Source organism: Chrysochloris asiatica, unplaced genomic scaffold (assembly GCF_000296735.1).
Source record: "Chrysochloris asiatica unplaced genomic scaffold, ChrAsi1.0 scaffold00050, whole genome shotgun sequence".
In the NCBI taxonomy this organism is placed as follows: Eukaryota; Metazoa; Chordata; class Mammalia; order Afrosoricida; family Chrysochloridae; genus Chrysochloris; species Chrysochloris asiatica.
Genome location: NW_006408568.1, coordinates 2,173,000 through 2,190,483, shown reverse-complemented (window position 1 = coordinate 2,190,483; position 17,484 = coordinate 2,173,000). Strand labels below are relative to the sequence as shown.

General features: G+C 39.4%; 1 protein-coding gene across 1 annotated transcript in view; it reads right to left on the bottom strand.

The window, feature by feature from the left end:
* Positions 1-17,484, bottom strand: part of ANO2 (anoctamin 2) — a 547,529-nt gene that overhangs the window by 236,250 nt on the left and 293,795 nt on the right. The window contains exon 10 of the mRNA XM_006862668.1: positions 7,438-7,572. Within this exon, the coding sequence (XP_006862730.1) occupies positions 7,438-7,572 (135 nt within the window). The remainder of the gene's footprint in view (positions 1-7,437; positions 7,573-17,484) is intronic.

The following is a 17,484-nucleotide window of genomic DNA, read 5'->3' as shown; positions in this document are numbered from 1 at the left end:
GGTGGGCTACAGAATGAGGAAGGCATGGAAAGACATTGCAAAGAGTGCAAGCGTTAAAGGCAACAGAGATAAATACCGCTATATACACAATCCTGCAGTAACAGTGATCTTTAGATAACATGAATATGGTGGAGCATATAGGATGTGAAGTTATGAAAAATTCTTAGACATTACCAACACCTTGAGGGAATGAGTTTCAGGACCACAGTATCAGGGAACACCAGGGTCAACTGGTATAAAATAGTCCACAAAGACGTTCAACATCCGACTTTGGTAAGTAGTAACTATGATCTTAAAAGTTCACGAGTGGCCATCTAATGTGAAACTATTGGTCTTTCCCTGTCCAGAGGAAAGAAGAGTGATGAAAATGGAAGATGTTTAAAAAATGATTAGTCCAAGGAACGAACAGACTACATGGGCATCAGTGTCCATGACTCTGAGACCAGACGAACTAAAGGTGCCAGCTACGGCTACTAACTGCTCTGAAAGGGATCACATTACAAGGTCCTGGATAGAGTGGGATAAAAAGTGGAACAACACTCAAAGTCATAAAAAGATCAGGCTTATAGGTCTGATAGAGACTGGTGGAACACCAAGACTTGATCCTTTGTCACTCTTCAGGTGTGGAACTAAAACTCTATTCAGTGGCTCAATTTTCAACCAAGCAATAGATAGGTAAGTTGAGCAACAACACTAGTGAAACATGCACTCCATAAAACAGTCAGTTATTTGAGATCAAAAGGGCAACATTGACCCAAGAATAAAATTCAGAAGGGTTCAGAAAGAAGGAGCAATGGAAGCAAGAAACACAGGGAGGAAGTGGGATAAATGTTGCCTTGAAAGGACTGTAATCATTGAGATGAAGCAAAGTGTATGATTTCTTGAATGTAAAACTAATGGTCTGCTCTGTAAACCTTCACTCAACTCACAATAAAAAGTTTTAAAAAATCAACATTAAAAAATTCTTCCAAGGCCTAAGTTGCATGATACCTGGAAAGAGAAGCATGAGGCAAATAATCTCTAATGGTCTATACTATATTCCAACCTGTTGTAGGTAAATTTCCATTTAATTGAGTGATTAATATGTTTGGAATTCCATTCATCTGTTAGGTAACTAAGTGGACTCAATTAAGTTAAGTTCATTGAATGTTTAAAAATAAGAACCAAAGAAGGGCTTCCCTAGTCTCCCTCTATTGGTATAGTGGTAGGAAAACAAATGAAATCATCACTCTGTTGTATAATATTCCCCCCCGGGGGAATGAGTGGATGGTGAAGTTCTCTGTTTTGGGGGGGAAAGAGTGGAGAAATGCAAGATTTCATGAAAAGGAAGCACTGTCTGTTCTTAAAGAGCAGCTGCAGACCCAGTGATGGGGAGAGAGGGGATCCCGTGTTGAAAGCACAGCTGTGTGCTCTACTGAAAGAGTCAGCAGAGGGTGCTCCAGAGCATGGCTGGCTAGCAAGAGTCCCCTATCCAGGGCTAGGAAGCTGGTAGCCTGGGTCCTAAAGCAAGTGCTAAGATGAAACCTACAAAAGTAAAGGTATGCCTGAGTCCATTTAGTCAAGAAGTCAAATGTTGGGAGATATATTGAAGGCTGTCACTGTCCATGCCACCCCAGTTCTTTAGTGAGCTATGAAATCTAAATCAGGGAAAGGCCTTCTGTGTGAGAGAATGGGAACTCTAGGTCTCTGAGGAGAAATCTTAGCTCCTTCACTGACTCACTGTTATGCTTTCTGCTGGCAAGTGTCAATAAAAATGACTCATGCACATCAAAAATATTAAATGGTAATATCTTAGCAAGTTTAGCTGTGCTATCTTCTCCTTGTTGTTGTTAAGTGCCGTCAAGTCAGTTCCTACCCATAGTTACCCTGTATAGGGTTTCTGAGGAGCAGCCAGTGAGCTTGAACCGCTGACCTTACGGTTCAAGGCAACTTTGCAGTCCAGCACATTAAGCCATAGTGCTACAGCAGGGTTCCTATCTTCTCCTGGGCATATTCTTATCGGTAACTGGAGAATATAATTCCTGTTAAGTCTTACATGGTCAAACAAGTGTTAACTGTGTAGTTGGGAAGGGGTTACTAAATTTAAGAGTACTCTCCTAAAAAACAAATTCACTCAGAAAATGATTTATTTGAATAAATTCTAGAAAAGAAGTCTTGCTTTTAAGCTGTATCTGAGTACATATGAGCTCCTTAATGCCACCTTTCAAAGGGGCTTCAGATTTTAGTTCTTTAATGTTTAAAGTGTATAGACTAGGGACAGGGTTAATCTTAGTCAGACTAATCCTAGTCAAGCCTGGTAATATTGGTTATGTGTCGTGGTGTCGGTTCCAACACATAGAGACCTTGTCTAGGCTTTCCTAGGCTGTAAATATCTTATAGGAGCAAAATGACTCTTCTTTCTCCCATAATACTAGCCTAGTCAGTGCTAAAAGGTCAGAAATTAAGAAAATTATTGGCAATTAGCTTGGTGTGATACTGCTGGATCAGCACTGAACTGTGAACCATAAGGTCGGCAGTTCAAACCCACCAGCTGCAACTCTGAAACCCTATACAGGGTCACTATGAGTCAAAACCAACTCGACATCTCTGAACAACAGTAACAACAGTTTAGACTGATCAGCTATCGTGGCTTTTAAAAATAATCGTCTAGTCTTCCTTACTCACAGAAGTAGATATCTAACAAACAAAATCAAACCCTTGGTAAATAATTGCTATAGGTACATCAAGAATACATGGAATTATTACATATCAAAGTTAGTAGCCAAATGTTACTACTTAAAATTCCATAGAACCAATATCAATTTCCTGGTTTTGATAGGATACCATAGTTCTTACGTAAGATGTAATCATTTGAGGAAGCTGGATGAAAGAGTATACTAAGTTTTTCTGCACTATTTATCTTTGCAACTTTCTGTGAATCTATGTTAATAAATTTTTTTTTTTTAAGTGTACATACATAGGAAATTTCAGGTCTGTTGTCAAAATTAGCAACCTCTTAAATAGTGATATAGATACACAACCTTGGAACAATAGTGTTCTGTGTATAGATACATGGATTGAGACATAGGCTGAATGGGTAAGGGAGGAAGTCTGGGTTATATATATTTATGTATCCAACAAATATATGAGTTTGAAAGCGAAAAAAGCTGCAGGATAATGCACTGAACCACAAGGTCGGTTTGAACCATAAGGTCAGTGGTGCAAACTCGTCAGCCGCTCCTTGGAAACCCTATACAGGGTCACTATGAGTTGGAACCAACTCCATGGCACTTAACAACAACAACAGGATAACCTTAGGAATAAGGCAAGTATTTAATCATGTTTAGAGAAGGAGCTCTGGTAGCGTAGTGGTTACGAATAGGGCTGCGAACCTTAAGGTCAGCAGTTTGAAACTACCAGCTGCTCTGCAGGAGAAAGATGAGGCTTTCTACTCCCGTAAAGATTTACACCCTCGGAACCCTGTACAGGGTCGCTATGGGTTGGAACCGACTCGATGGCACTTAACAACAACAACAAGAGACAAGTGATAGACACTTCTTGTTATAGTTGTTGTTGTTGTTGTTATGTGCCGTGGAGTCGGTTCTGACTCATAGCGACCCTATACAGGGTTTCCGAGGCTGTAAATCATTACGGGAGCAGAACACCTTATCTTTCTCCCCCGGAACAGCTGGTAGTTTCGAACTGCTGACCCTGAGGTTCACAGCCAGATTCATAACCACTATGCTACCAGAGCTCCTTGTTATAGTTAGGTACCATCAATTGCATTCTGACACACAGCAACCATATGTGACAGAGTAAAACTGCCCCATTGGACTTTCTTGACTATAATTGTTACAAAGCAGATCACCATGTCTTTCCTATGGAGTCTCTGAGTGGGTTCAAACAACTGAGTTTTGGGAGAACAGCTGAGCATTTCATGGTTACACATCTTGCCCTCCTGATAAGACATTTTGAGTATGAATTTGTTTAGACTCTCAGTATTGGAATTCAGAGACTATTCCTTTATTGATGTGGAATGTTGTTTTGTGAGCTTCTCATCAGGACTACAGAACTTATATTTTTGATATAAATAAAGCTTTGATTAAAAATTAGTTCTTCTTAAAAAGAAAATTAGTTCTTGGTAAAATATTTACAAAACATGTATAACATTATTCTATTACATTCCACTGTGTACAAATGTTCCCAAAAGTTCATGGAAGAATTCTGTCATCTTTAATACCATTTTCCATGAACTTTTTGAAGCTACATTGTAAAAACATACACATTCAGTTCCCACAAATAAATCTCTATAAATAAAGTTTCATGAAGCAATATTTATCCTGCCTATCTGTGATGAATACTATTACTTTATTTCCTTCTATCCTGTCGTATCTTATTCTGTCATTGTTATTGTTGCTAGTTACCATCAAGTTGATTCCAACTCATGGTGACCCCTGTGTACAGAGTAGAACTGTCCATAACATTTTCAAGGTTGTATCCTTTCAGATTGTTAGGTCTGTCTTCCAAGGTGTCTCTGGGTGGGTTTGAACCACCAACCTTTCAGCTAGCTAACAATTTCCATCATCAAAAAAAAAAACAAAAAACCCAGCAATGCCTTAAATTGATCCACTGAAGGATCACTAGCCATAGTTCATAAAACACCGCATATCCTGACAGGCGATATGATACAGCAGAATGCTGAGAACTACAGTATACATGCATATCTACCTATACTTATAGAAGACTATGTAAATGTTTGGTATGCATACATGTGTGCAGACAGATACCTTTGCAGCATGTGCAGGCCATGGGAGTATCCAGCTGCAGTGACCACTGTCACATGTTTTCCCATGTGTGGAAGCAGGGCACAGATTCTAAGTCCTGATGGAAAGCAGAACACTGGCATCCCACCCATTCCACTGGCAGTTGTCTACACACATGAAAGGGTTTTCCAGTTTCCATCAACCCAAGGCCCCAATCTCTAATGCTCACAATTGGGCAACGATAACACTGGGACCGTGTTTTCTAGAAAGCACTTAGACAAGCCAAGTTAAAGCTACTGGACTGTTAAGAAGGATAGGAGACCCCAGGAAGACTTCTCAGCTTATTGGGGAAAGCAAAGACTTTGAAGCAGGAAACAACAGAGCTCACATCCCAGTTCTGGAAATTATTAGTAGCATGAACTTGGGCAAGTTATGTTACCACACTTAGTGTCTCCTTCTCTTCTAAGTGGGAATAATGATATCAATTTTACGGAGCTTAACATGTTGATCCCTCACAGCTCTTTAGGATCAAATAAATTAGTATGCAAAAGCCACCTGTCACCATGCTGGCACAAGGTTACATTGGGTAAGTCTTAGTTCTTTCCTCTTGCCAGATGCCTAAGGAAGGCAGAACCCTGACAGCCTGTCTCCTGTGATAAAAGTTCCCAACTCACAGCCAATATTACGTGACAAATGACAATGGAGTTTTATACACAAAGATATCTAACCCTATGTCTCTTACATCAAGATATTTAATCTTATTCTAAAGACTGGCAGAAAACAAAGCAATCTGCAGTTTATCTAACTTGCAAGACCATTTCTATAGATTGACATAGTAGCAGAAAAGAGTGATGTGATTCAGGTCCACTGGTGAATCCTTTCCTCAAAAAAACCCCCACAGTTCTTTAGAATAGCTATTACTTGCTGCAACTACAGTACCCACAATCTGTCCCACAGCCACAACTGATTGGTCCAGTGCATCCACCTAAGCCAAACTGAGCCAACAGGCCTTTTTCACTTGGGATTCATATATGTGTTGTTGGTTGACTCCTTGCAACTCCATGCACCACAGAATGAGACACTGTCTGATCTTGTGCTAGCCCCTCGATCGGGTGCGGACTGAACCACTGTGATCCACAGGGTTTTCAATGGATGATTTTTGCAAACAGATCTCCAGGCTTTTCTTTCTAGTACTGCTTAGTCTGGAAGCTCTGCTGAAACCTGCTCAGTATCACAGCCACACACAAGCCTCCACTGACAGACTGGTGGTAGCTGCACTCAAGGTGCACGAGCTGGGAATTGAACGCCAGTCTCTGGCATGGAAGGCAAGAATTTTACCACTGAGCCACTGCTGCCCTGCAATAGAGTTGTTGTTGTTGTTAAGTGCCGTGGAATCGGTTCCGACCCATAGAGACCCTGTACAGGGTTCCCGAGGCTGTAGATCTTTACAGGAGCAGAAAGCCTCATCTTTCTCCCATGGAGCAGCTAAATTATCACAGAAATCAACAGCTGGCCTTTTCTGCAATTAAGTGCATCCCATTGGTAGCAATGTGTATATTCAAATGGAGGAAATCTGCACTGAAGCCAATAAATAGTAGAAAGAATCAAAGACAGGAGCTAAATAGAGCATTCTTACTTAGAGTATTCCTTAGGCCAGCTACATGCCTGTCATTGGATTCCTTGAGGCTCCCTAGAATGCTTATAATAAATTCCTTCTCTTTTGCTTAAACTACCAACAGAGTATTAAAATATGCTAACCATATCAGTTTGCCAGAACAATTCTGAAGATAGCAAGACATTTAAATTCTAAACATTGGCTAAGTATCTTGTTTGTTTTTTGTGCTCAATCATTATATATATTGATTCATTCTACAATTATTTTTTAATCTCTTGATATAGGCCAGCCCCTGTCTCCTTCAGTCTTTACAACAACATGAAGTAGGTGTTATTATGATCATTTTTACAGCTGAAAGAGGTAATATTGTCAATACTAAAGGAGGTTATTTTAATTGTCTATTTTCTTCATAAGCTCTCTTCCAATCTCAGTTCTATCTCTTAACCCTTCAATAGTCCCATCATGAGGTCTGTCACTTCCTGCAATTTCTGACTTCCTGAACCACAGGCTGAGCTTCCAGTGATTCCAGAGCTGCCTGCTTCTATAGAAAGTCTCATAGCATTTTACTCCAACAGTTCAACCACATATCCACATGATTTCTAGTGTAGAAATGATTGTGAGGTTGGCCCAGGACGGGGCAGTGTTTCTTTCTGCTATGCATAGGGTCTCTATGAGTTGTTATGAACTCAATGGTACCTGAAAAGAACAACTACTACTCTACTGTCTTAGATCTTATGGGAATGCCAAGAACAAAGTCACGAAGCCAAGTGGGGAGGAGGCACTTCTCAGACACTTTTTTTCCCAATAGCTATTATCTACCTACCTACATCAAATTCTGGCCCTGAACAACAGCTTGACTGGGAAATGATGCAGACTGTGTCCAGCATAACTCTGAAGCCCTTCCCGGATTCCGTAGCTCCCACACATACTCTGAATGGAAGTTATGTGTGTGGTAAGGGAAGGAGAAAGATAGAGGATGATAATTTTAGAAGGAGACATGTGGACTTTACTTGCAACTGGGATGAAACGCCAAACTACTAACATATGGAAATTAAGTGTTTTTCTTTAAAACTGACTTACCTGGGAATATCTTCTTCAATTGTTGCACATCCATAAAGAAACACAATCACTCCGATTACAGAAGATGGGATGAGGAATGATGTATATAATCCCAGCCAGGCAAAATACAGTCCAATTTTTTCTCCAAAATACTTTCTGGGAAATAAATAAATAAAATAAAATAAGACACATATAAAGGGTGTCATATACTTTCTTCATATCTGTTTGTTATAAACCCAACAATTGGCCAGCTATACATAAAACATGATGGAAATTGCATGGGTGAGGGGGGACCTCAGCGGAAGAGGTCAACGACTATCCTTCTCTGCTATGAAGTGCATTCCAGTGAAACCACATATACACACCTGTCTTGGCTGTTCAAGTAAAATAGACAGCTGTGAGACAGAATCCAACCCTAACAGCAAGCTGAAATAAAACGACACTACAAACTTTGTCATCTTTACAAAACAAACATGAAGAACATGTCAGCATTTCCTAAATGTCATTAAATTCAATCCAAAGAAAAACACACTTTTTTTGAGTTGGATTATTTTTTCAAAAGAACACAAACATATATTTGGCCAAGTATACAACAACAAACATAGCAGAGATTCATAGAAAAAAAATATAATGATGTATTAGTATTGGTTTCTTTGAATGATGGTATTATGAGTGGCTTTTATTTATTTTTATCTTCAGTCTTTTTCAAATTCTTTCCCTTGTTATTGAATTACTTTGACAATATAAAGAAAGAACTTATTTTAAAAAGAAAAATTCATCAATCCATATGTTTTTTATCTCCAATTCAGAAATTTAGTAAACTGTCACATCAAGGCTAAAATTAGATTTTTTTTTCCTCTTAGATAAATAAATATATATTTTTTCTCTTAGATAAATAAATCGTACGGATAGCGTATGAAAAATATTCAATAACAGAGAAACCATCTATTTCATTTCTCAAGGGTCTCTCACATAAAACACAAGGGGGAAGTGGGAGCTCAGCCCACTCTTTGATGGAAGTACAAAAGAGTAAGAAGAACATGGACTAGAATCTACTTATCCACAACTAGAGGTTCTGTTTCCACTTAGGACGTAGACAGCTGCAAGAGAACATTGCTTCTGGGCTAAGTGGGACAGAGGTAAACAGTGATGCATGTTCAACCTTGGAACAATAGGGCTCTGGGATACAGGGATTGAGGCATGCTTTGAATGGGTAAAAGGGGGGAAATAATGTTAAGATGCTTGCTGTCTTTTGAAACTTGGTTTCCCTTGTCTGTTGTTGTTATTGTTAAGTGCCCTCAAATCAATTCCGACCCACAGCAACCCTGTGTAGGGTTTCCAAGGAGCAGATTGAACCACCGACCTTGTAGTTCAAATGACTTTGCAGTCTGACCCATTAGCCCACAGCACCATACCAGGACTCCTTGCCTACTATTGTTAATCAGACAAATGAGGGGGGAGAGAAAGGAATAGCCAGAAACATCATCATAGAAAGCTTATAAGTCCATCTTCAGCCTATATCTGATTGGAATACCTAAAATGGGCTAGAACGTGTCCAGTGAAGGAGGCTTCCTGTGGAGGTTTTATATTGCATAAGACCATAGGTGGAATCCTGATCCCCATCCAGTATCTTCTGAGGTAGGAAATTTCCACTTGAAAGGACAAGCAGAACAGCCTGGAGCAGCTAGAAGAACAGAAGATACTTCTTGAAAGAAAGACCAGCAGGAAAAAAAAAAACAAAAAAAAAACAATAATGGTAGTCTGATTGACTACTACAAAAACAAGCAAGTTGTTCACCTGGGAGCCATCAAGGCAAGTGGTCGGGACCCCACAGGGCAAACCCCCTTCCAAGACTGAGACTCAAGGGGAATAAACAAGCAGGCATGTGGTCTTGCTGGTGACCACGTTGGTCTGCCAATAAGAGGAAGTGGGGGAAAAATAGCAGTGAAGTTGTGAGCTAGTCTGACTACATTCAACAGACTCCTGTTAACCTGGATTGAGATCTAGTTGGCCAGCAGTATGGCAAGATCTGGGGACTCCTGGGTCCAGGCACAGGGACATGGCCACAGAGGACTAGAGCGGAGAGTGAAGCATCCAGCTGATATGAAGTGAGGGGAGATGCACAAGAACACCCATACTTGCAGATAGTACCTATTTGACCTGGCTTCAATGGCTGGATGATCAGAACTCAACTAGAGGAAGCAAGAAGGGGGGGGGGGGGGAGTAATCCACTACAATTTGATTAACTTGACCTATATTTATGGATGTAGTAGCTCAAAAGAGGGAATGAATCTTTACAGTGAGGATCATTCCCACCCCCTTGGTACACAGGGTTAACAGGGATGGGCAACTTAGACATTGGCTACCCAAAATTGGTGGGGAGGGGTGGGTACAAAGGCACGAAGTGACTGTTTTACAAGCTTTCAAGAAGGAGCCTAGTTTCAGAGGGTGCAGGGGAAGGTAGAATCTCCATTGAGTGGTTTACAACCTGTCTGGACAGGGATGGTGAAAGGTGATGGGGATCAACAGTGAATCTTGCAGTTCAATAGTGAATAATTACTATCAGGACAGATTGTGAGTGTTGTAAATGTAATGGCAGATATTTTGTTACAAAAGGAAGGGAGTGGTTGATCTTGCAGTCCAGGAGCGGAGGACCCTGGGACCATCAAGGGGGACAAGCAGAGTGAGGGACCCTATCCAGAGAAACAGTGACACCAGAGATGGAGGCAGAGATGATGATGTGGAGAGATGGAACGGCTGGGGACTCTGGACTCAAGGAGAGAGAAGGGCTGTGTGCTGATGGGCGGGGGGCAGGCTTGCGGGGGGGCAGACTTTGGTTGTTTGAATGGTTACATATTCCCTAGTGCTTTGGTGTACGTTAAAGGGAAAAAAAAAAAAAAGTGGGGGGGATGGAAGCAAATGTTGTTGAATGATGATGCATGGAGGGGGTTGTAATCATTGCAATGAAACAAAATACAATACGATGAATGTGAAGCTGATGATCTCCCTAAATTCACAATAAAAACTAAAAAAAAAAAAAAAGAGAGAACATTCCTTTAACTCCAACAAGAGAAGAGAAGTCTGCAGGTTCTATGAAATCATAACTTATCTTAAGTCCATCAAAAAGCTGAGGGTGTAAGGTAATCAGGTGAACTCCAAAAAATGGCAAACTCCTTCAAGGAAAGCTGGGACACATGAACTGTTTTGCCATTGACAAAGCCAGAGAGGAAGAGGTCATCATCATAACAGTGGATAAGAAAGATAAGAAGAAATTAGCTTTCTAAGTTCTGATAGGCTGAGTGGGCTCCCATGCACTTTAGAATGAACTGGGAGTTCTAGACGCAGAGATGCTTGTCCTCATTCACAAGCTCTTCTCCTTGAGCATCTGTCTGGTACTCATGAGGAGACAATGGGCAAGACCAAAGCAGGTGCCATTAGTAGCACATGGACATGACAGTCCACTTCATAGGTCCATGTCTCGTGCAAATTAAAAGCCTTCAGCAAATGGTCCTAAAAGGGGCTTAAGCCTATACCTCAGTAAAGATACACTGTTTCTGGAGTCAGAGGAATGCATGAATATAAGACTGTTTATCTGTAGCGTAGTGGTTACGACTCGGGCTGTGAACCTTAAGGTCAGCAGTTTGAAACTACCAGCCACTCCACGGGAGAAAGATGAGGCTTTCTACTCACGTAAAGATTTACACCCTCGGAAACCCTGTACAGGGTCACTATGGGTCGGAACCGACTCAACGGCAGTTAACAACAACAACATCTTGGTGGAGAGGATCTGGGAAGTATAATTAACTGATAACCCAAAGGTTGGTGGTTTGGGTCCACCAAAGAAAGGTACCTTGGAAGAAAGGTCTGGTGATTAACATCCAAGAAATCAGCATTGAGGACAATGTGGAGCAGTTTTACTCTGACACACACTATAAAACTGGTTTAACTTATTTTACATATAGTGGTCCCTAGTTAAAGTTGGACAAACAAGTTCAGTTTGAATTGCAAGGCTGGCAGTTCAAACTCACCAGCCCCTCCTTGGAACTCTATACCAGGTCGCAATGAGTTGGAACCAACTTGAGGGCACTTAACAACAACAATGAAAGTTAGATAATGAGTAAGGAAGACTGGAGAAGAATTGATACATCTGAATTATGGTGTTGGTGAAGAATATTGATAGTACCATGTACTGCCAAACAACCAAATCTATCTTGATAGAAGTACAGCCAAAATGCTCCTTAAAAGCAAAAATCTGGAGACTTACATACTTTGGACAAATTATCAGGAGGGACTAGCCCTTGGAGAAGGACAGCATGCTTGGAAAAATGGAAGGCCCATGAAAAGGAGGAAGACCCCCAACAAGATGGATTGACACAGTGGTTGTAACAATGCACTGAAACATAACAATTGTGTGGATGGTGCAGGATCTGTTCTGTTGTGCTCAGGGTCTCTATGAGACAGAATCAATCTGATGGCACCTAACAATAAAAACAAAGTGAATGGACAAGAAACCCACTGGGGCCAAGATCCTATCAAATTAAATATTAAAAGTCTGTTACCACTGGGAAGAGCAGGAAGCACTCTCCCACTCAATAATTCCTATGAATAAAAGGCAGATTTTGACTCGGGAGAGGGGTAGTAGTGGAGGGGAAGGCAAGAATACTGATAAAGCCCCATCCCTGAAGCTCAGATTGAGAATTGGTGAGAAAACCACAGTCCCCTCCAGCCCCATTTCAAATTTAGCGCCTAGTAACATGGATCAGCAGGTGACTGCAGGGAGGGGGACAGGCATACAAGGACTGCTGAATGCTAAAGATGAAACAGGAACAATGACAACAGATACTCAGCACTCCAGAGCACACATGAAGCATGAGGTAATGGCAGCTCACCACTGAAGAAATCTGAAGTCTGTGGTACACTGAGGGTGACTCTGTTGTTGTCGTTGTTAGGTGCCATTATGTCAGTACCAACTCATAGTGACCCTATGCACAGCAGAGCAAACACTGCCTGGTCCTGTGCCAACTCTAATAACAATAAAATCTCAACCCCTGATTAAAATGATTCAACCCCAACACTAATGGCATGACAGAAACAGAGGCATGATTATTCCCAGATAGCAATATTGTTCACCTTAATTTCTACTATCTTTTCACAGTGTGTGACATTCAATAATATATATATGAGATGCCAAAAAAAAAAATTTTAAGTCAAGAGATAAGGCAATTAACAGAAAGTAAAGTTGATCCAAATGTCAGAATCATCAAACAGGATCTTTAAATAATGCTAATTAGTTTGTTAGGAATCTAATGTAAAAGATGGGCAATATGTATGAAGAAAATAGGAAATTGCAACAGAGATGGAAAATACAAAACAATAAAATGGAAAATCTAAAACCATCAACAACAAATGATGCCAGATATGAACAATTTCTTCATTAGGGTGACTGATCAGGAATCCTGGTGTGACACTGTAGGATAAGCACTAGACTGCTAACAACAAGGTTGGCAATTCAAACCCATCAACCACTCCTCAGAAACCCAATACAGGATTGCTATCGGGCTGTGAACCGCAAGGACAGCAGTTCGAAGCTACCAGCAGCTCCGCGGGAGAAAGATGAGGATTCTGCTCCCGTAAAGATTTACAGCCTTGGAAACTCTGTGCAGGGTCGCTATGAGTCTGAACCAACTCCATGGCACTTAACAACAACAACATCATCAACAACATTAAGAGACTGAATAAAACTATGGAAAGACTCGATGAACTAGATGTTATCCAAACTAAAACACCAAGAAAAAAGGAGTGAATAAAAAATATTGGGCATTCAAGAGCTGTAGGACAATATCAAAGAGTTTATCATACATGCAATTGGAGTCTCAAAAAGACAGAAGAAACAAAAAAGGGCAGAACAAATATTTGAATTGAGTATGGCTAAGATTTTTCCAAAATTAATTACAAACAACAAATTACAATTCTAAGAAACTCAGAGAACTGTGAGCAGAATAAGCACAAAAACAAAGTAAAACCCCACATACTTAGACCCAGTACACTCAAACTTCAGAAAACCAAAAACAAAAGTAGAAAATCTTAAAGTTAGCCAGGAAAAAAACAAATATTACATACAGAAGAACAAAGACAAGATTTACAACCAATTTATTGACAACAACTATGCAAGTCAAAAGATAGTAGAATGAAAAAAAAAAAAAGGTAATAGACTGATATATTGAAAGTGTGGAAACCCCACCCCTGTCACACACACACAAAAACTGTCAACTCAAAATATTACATACTTCAGAAATACCTTTCAAAAGTGAATATGAAATAAAGACTATTTCAGCAAACAAAGACTGAGCAAATTCTACACTACAAGAAAAGTTAAAGGAAGTTCTGGCAAAAGCAGTATGATTTGAGTCTACATAATGGAGGTAAAGAGTACCAAATACTACAAAAATGATTGCAGACATAAAAAACATTTTCTTCATTTTTAATCTTTTTAAAAGATAAATGACTACCTAAAGCACACATTCTCAACGAGGGTAATATTGCTTCCAAGGAAGTTTGAAGTTCTTTGGGAACCCAAAATAATATAGATATAACAATGATTTGGGATCCATCAAAGGGTCACACACATAATAAATCTGTGGTATTCAAAGTTCATGAGGAGAGAGGAATGATTAGGGAAAATGTCTAAAAGACTCCTTAGGTGAGCAGTGGAGTCCTGGTGCAGTGCTGGAGGAAAAGTACTGTACTACTAACCACAAGGTAGGTAGTTCAAACCCACCAACTGCTCCTTGGAAACTCAACAAAGGATCACTATGAGTCAGAATCAGTTCCAGTTCACAGTGACCCTGTATAAGGTTTCTAAGGCTTTAAATCTTCATGGGAGCAGAAAGCCTCATTTTTCTCCCAACAAGCAGATGGCAGGCTTGAACCATGATCCTTGTGGTTTGCTCCAGTGCTTACTGTAAGGAGTCACTGTGCTTCTGTACAAAATACAGGAGAGAGGAAAGTAAATATACTGCTGTAAGGGTCTTATACTTATTGTTGTTGATCAGAGCTGTCCAGTCAGTTCCGACTCACAGCAACCCTGTATAATATTAGAAGTGGCATAATATTATTTGAAAATGGACTATGCTACATGAAAGATATATATGTGTGTGTGTGTACATATATATTAATTTTATTGTAATTTGGGTGAAGGCTTACATCTGCTGATCATCAACTTTATGTTCAACAATTCATACATATTTTGGTTTATGTCATTGACTATATTCCTCTAGATGTAACATCACTTACCCACTTCCTCCCTGTGTTTCTTGTTTCCATTGCTTCTTTTTTCCTAACCCTTCTGAACTTTGTACTTGGTAAATGCTGCTCTTTTCAGTTCAATCATTGATTAATCTAAAGTTGTGTACCTAACTAATGTTAATAGTCTCCTTATAGACCTATTTATTATTTGGCTAAAAATTGAACCACTGAAGTGAGTTCAGTGCAGCAGTAGGGTTTTCCTTGTCCAGAGGAAAGATGAGTGATGAAAATCAAAGATGCATGGAAACAGTTGGTCCAATGGAATAAAGGACCACAAGGACATCACCCTTTGACCAATTGTAGGGCACTACTATGACCACTACCAGCTGCTTGAAAGGAATCACATTAGAAGGTCCTGTATAGAATGGAAGAGAAACGTAGCACAAAACTCAAAACCATAAAGAACTATCTTTTAAACCTTAGAGCAGCCATTAAAATAATTTTTAAATGAGTATAATGAATATTGTTAAGTGTCATTGAGTCTTTTCTGACCCACAGCGACCCTGTATAGGGTTTCCGAGGAGCAGCTGGTGAGCTTCAATGACCAACCTTGCAGTTCAAATGGCTTTAACTGGCACATTAACTGGCAGTACCACACTGGGATGCCATGTTTGGTAGGGAAGAGGGTCAGAGAAAAAGAGGAAGACCCCCAGCAAGATGGAATAACAAAGTGGCAGCATCAATGGGCTAAAGCATGGCAATAATAGTGAGGTTGGCCCAGGATCGTGCAGTGTTTTTGTTCTGCTGTGCATAAGGTCACTATGAGTCGGTACCGACTCGATGGCACCTAATAACAACTACAATAATGAATAAGCCAAGATGCAAATAAAATGGAATCAGAATATAAACTCATTTCAAAATATGACAGGAAATGAATAAAAACAGGAACAACAACGACAAAAACAACAACAGATGAGACAAATAGTAAAACCTCAGATTTAAAGCATAGATCTACTGATGATTATATTCAAGTAAATGATCAAAATATTCCAATGAAAAAGGATAATGATCAGATTGGAAAAGAAAGCAAGATCCAACCATATGCTATTTATATGAAACTCACTTTAAACATAAACACTTAAAAGAATAAAAGTAAAAGACTTTAAAATGTCTACCATGCAATACTCATCTGAGAAAAGCTGGGACAGACAAAGGAGACTTCAGAACCAAGAACAGTATCAGATTTAGAGACATTATATAATAATAATAAAAAGCAATCAACTCATTAAGAAGATCAAATAATCCTAAATGTGTATTCACCTAATAGAACCTCCTCAGAACACATACAACAAAAAGTGAGTGAAGTGATATAAAAAAGAAACAAGTTCACAAGTATAAATTAGATACGTCAGCATTTCTCTCAGTAACTGAGAGTACAAGTTGATGTAAAATCAGTAAGAATGTAATGGTCACTATCAACCCAATTGACATTAATAGGCCACTCCACCAAACAATATCAGGAAATACAGTTTTTCAAGACACATTCACTAAGATAGATCATATTCTGAGCCATAAAACAAGTTTGAAAGGTAAAAAATAAGTTCACTGATCACAATCAAATCAAACTAGAAATCAACAACAGAAAGATAATTTGGGAAATCCCCAACTATTTGGAAATTAAACAACACCCTTCTAAGTAACCCAATGGTCAAAGAAAAACACACAAAGGGAATTAGAAAATTGTTTCAATTGCATGAAAATTATAGCCCAACATATCAAAATCTGTGGAGTTCTATGAGTTCTGGTGTGGCACTGTAAGATAAACACTGAACTGCTTACCAAAAGTTGGCAGGTTAAACCCATCAGTTGTTCCTCAGAAAGTGTATAAAGGGTCCCAATGAGTCTGAACCATCTTGACTGCACTTACAACAACAACATCACAACAAGGCTTGAAGGGAAATTTTTTGCACTGAAAGCTTGTATTACGAGACAAAACAGAAGTTGGAAACGGATACTGATGATTGTTACACTACATAGTGAATATAATTAATAGCACTGAATTATTCACACAAAAATTATTAAAATAGCAAATGTTTTCTTGTGAATAGTTTACCACAATAAAAAATGAACTTTAAACCAATAATTTAATCTTTTACTGTAAGCAACTAAAAAATAAATGCAATCCAAAAGAAGCAACCCAACACAAACATAATAAATATGAGAGCAGAAATCAGTAAAATTGAAAACAGGAATGCAATAGGAAGACATTTTTCTAATGATAAACTTATAGTCAGACAGTTTAAAAAAAAATACAAGACACAAATGACCAATACCATGAATGAAAGGACTTTGTAACAAGTCCTGTTTATCCATTAGCTAGTTTGCATTACTCACATCTGGAAGGAGAGAGGGAAAGAAAGAAGACAGGAGAGGGATAAAATATAATAAACACAAGCTGCAGGCCAAACATTCCCCTAGTGCTTTCACCTTGATAGTTTTGTTTAACCACACTTCTAATTCTGACAGCATTTCCTCCAGTGTAGAAAATGGCAACAGCAGCTCCCTGAATCAATAGACTTGCCCAAGGTCACACAACTAGTGCAGTGCAGAGCAAGAATTTGATCCCTTGTCTGTCTAGTGCTTTTTCCCAGTACAACACCAATTTTTGTTGTTGTTGTTGTTGTTAGGTGCCATCGAGTCAGTACCAACTCATAGCAACCCTATGCACAACAGAATAAAATACTACCTGGTCCTGGGACAACCTCACAATCATTGCTACACCTGAGCATATTGATGCTGCCACTTTGCCAGTTCATCTCGCTG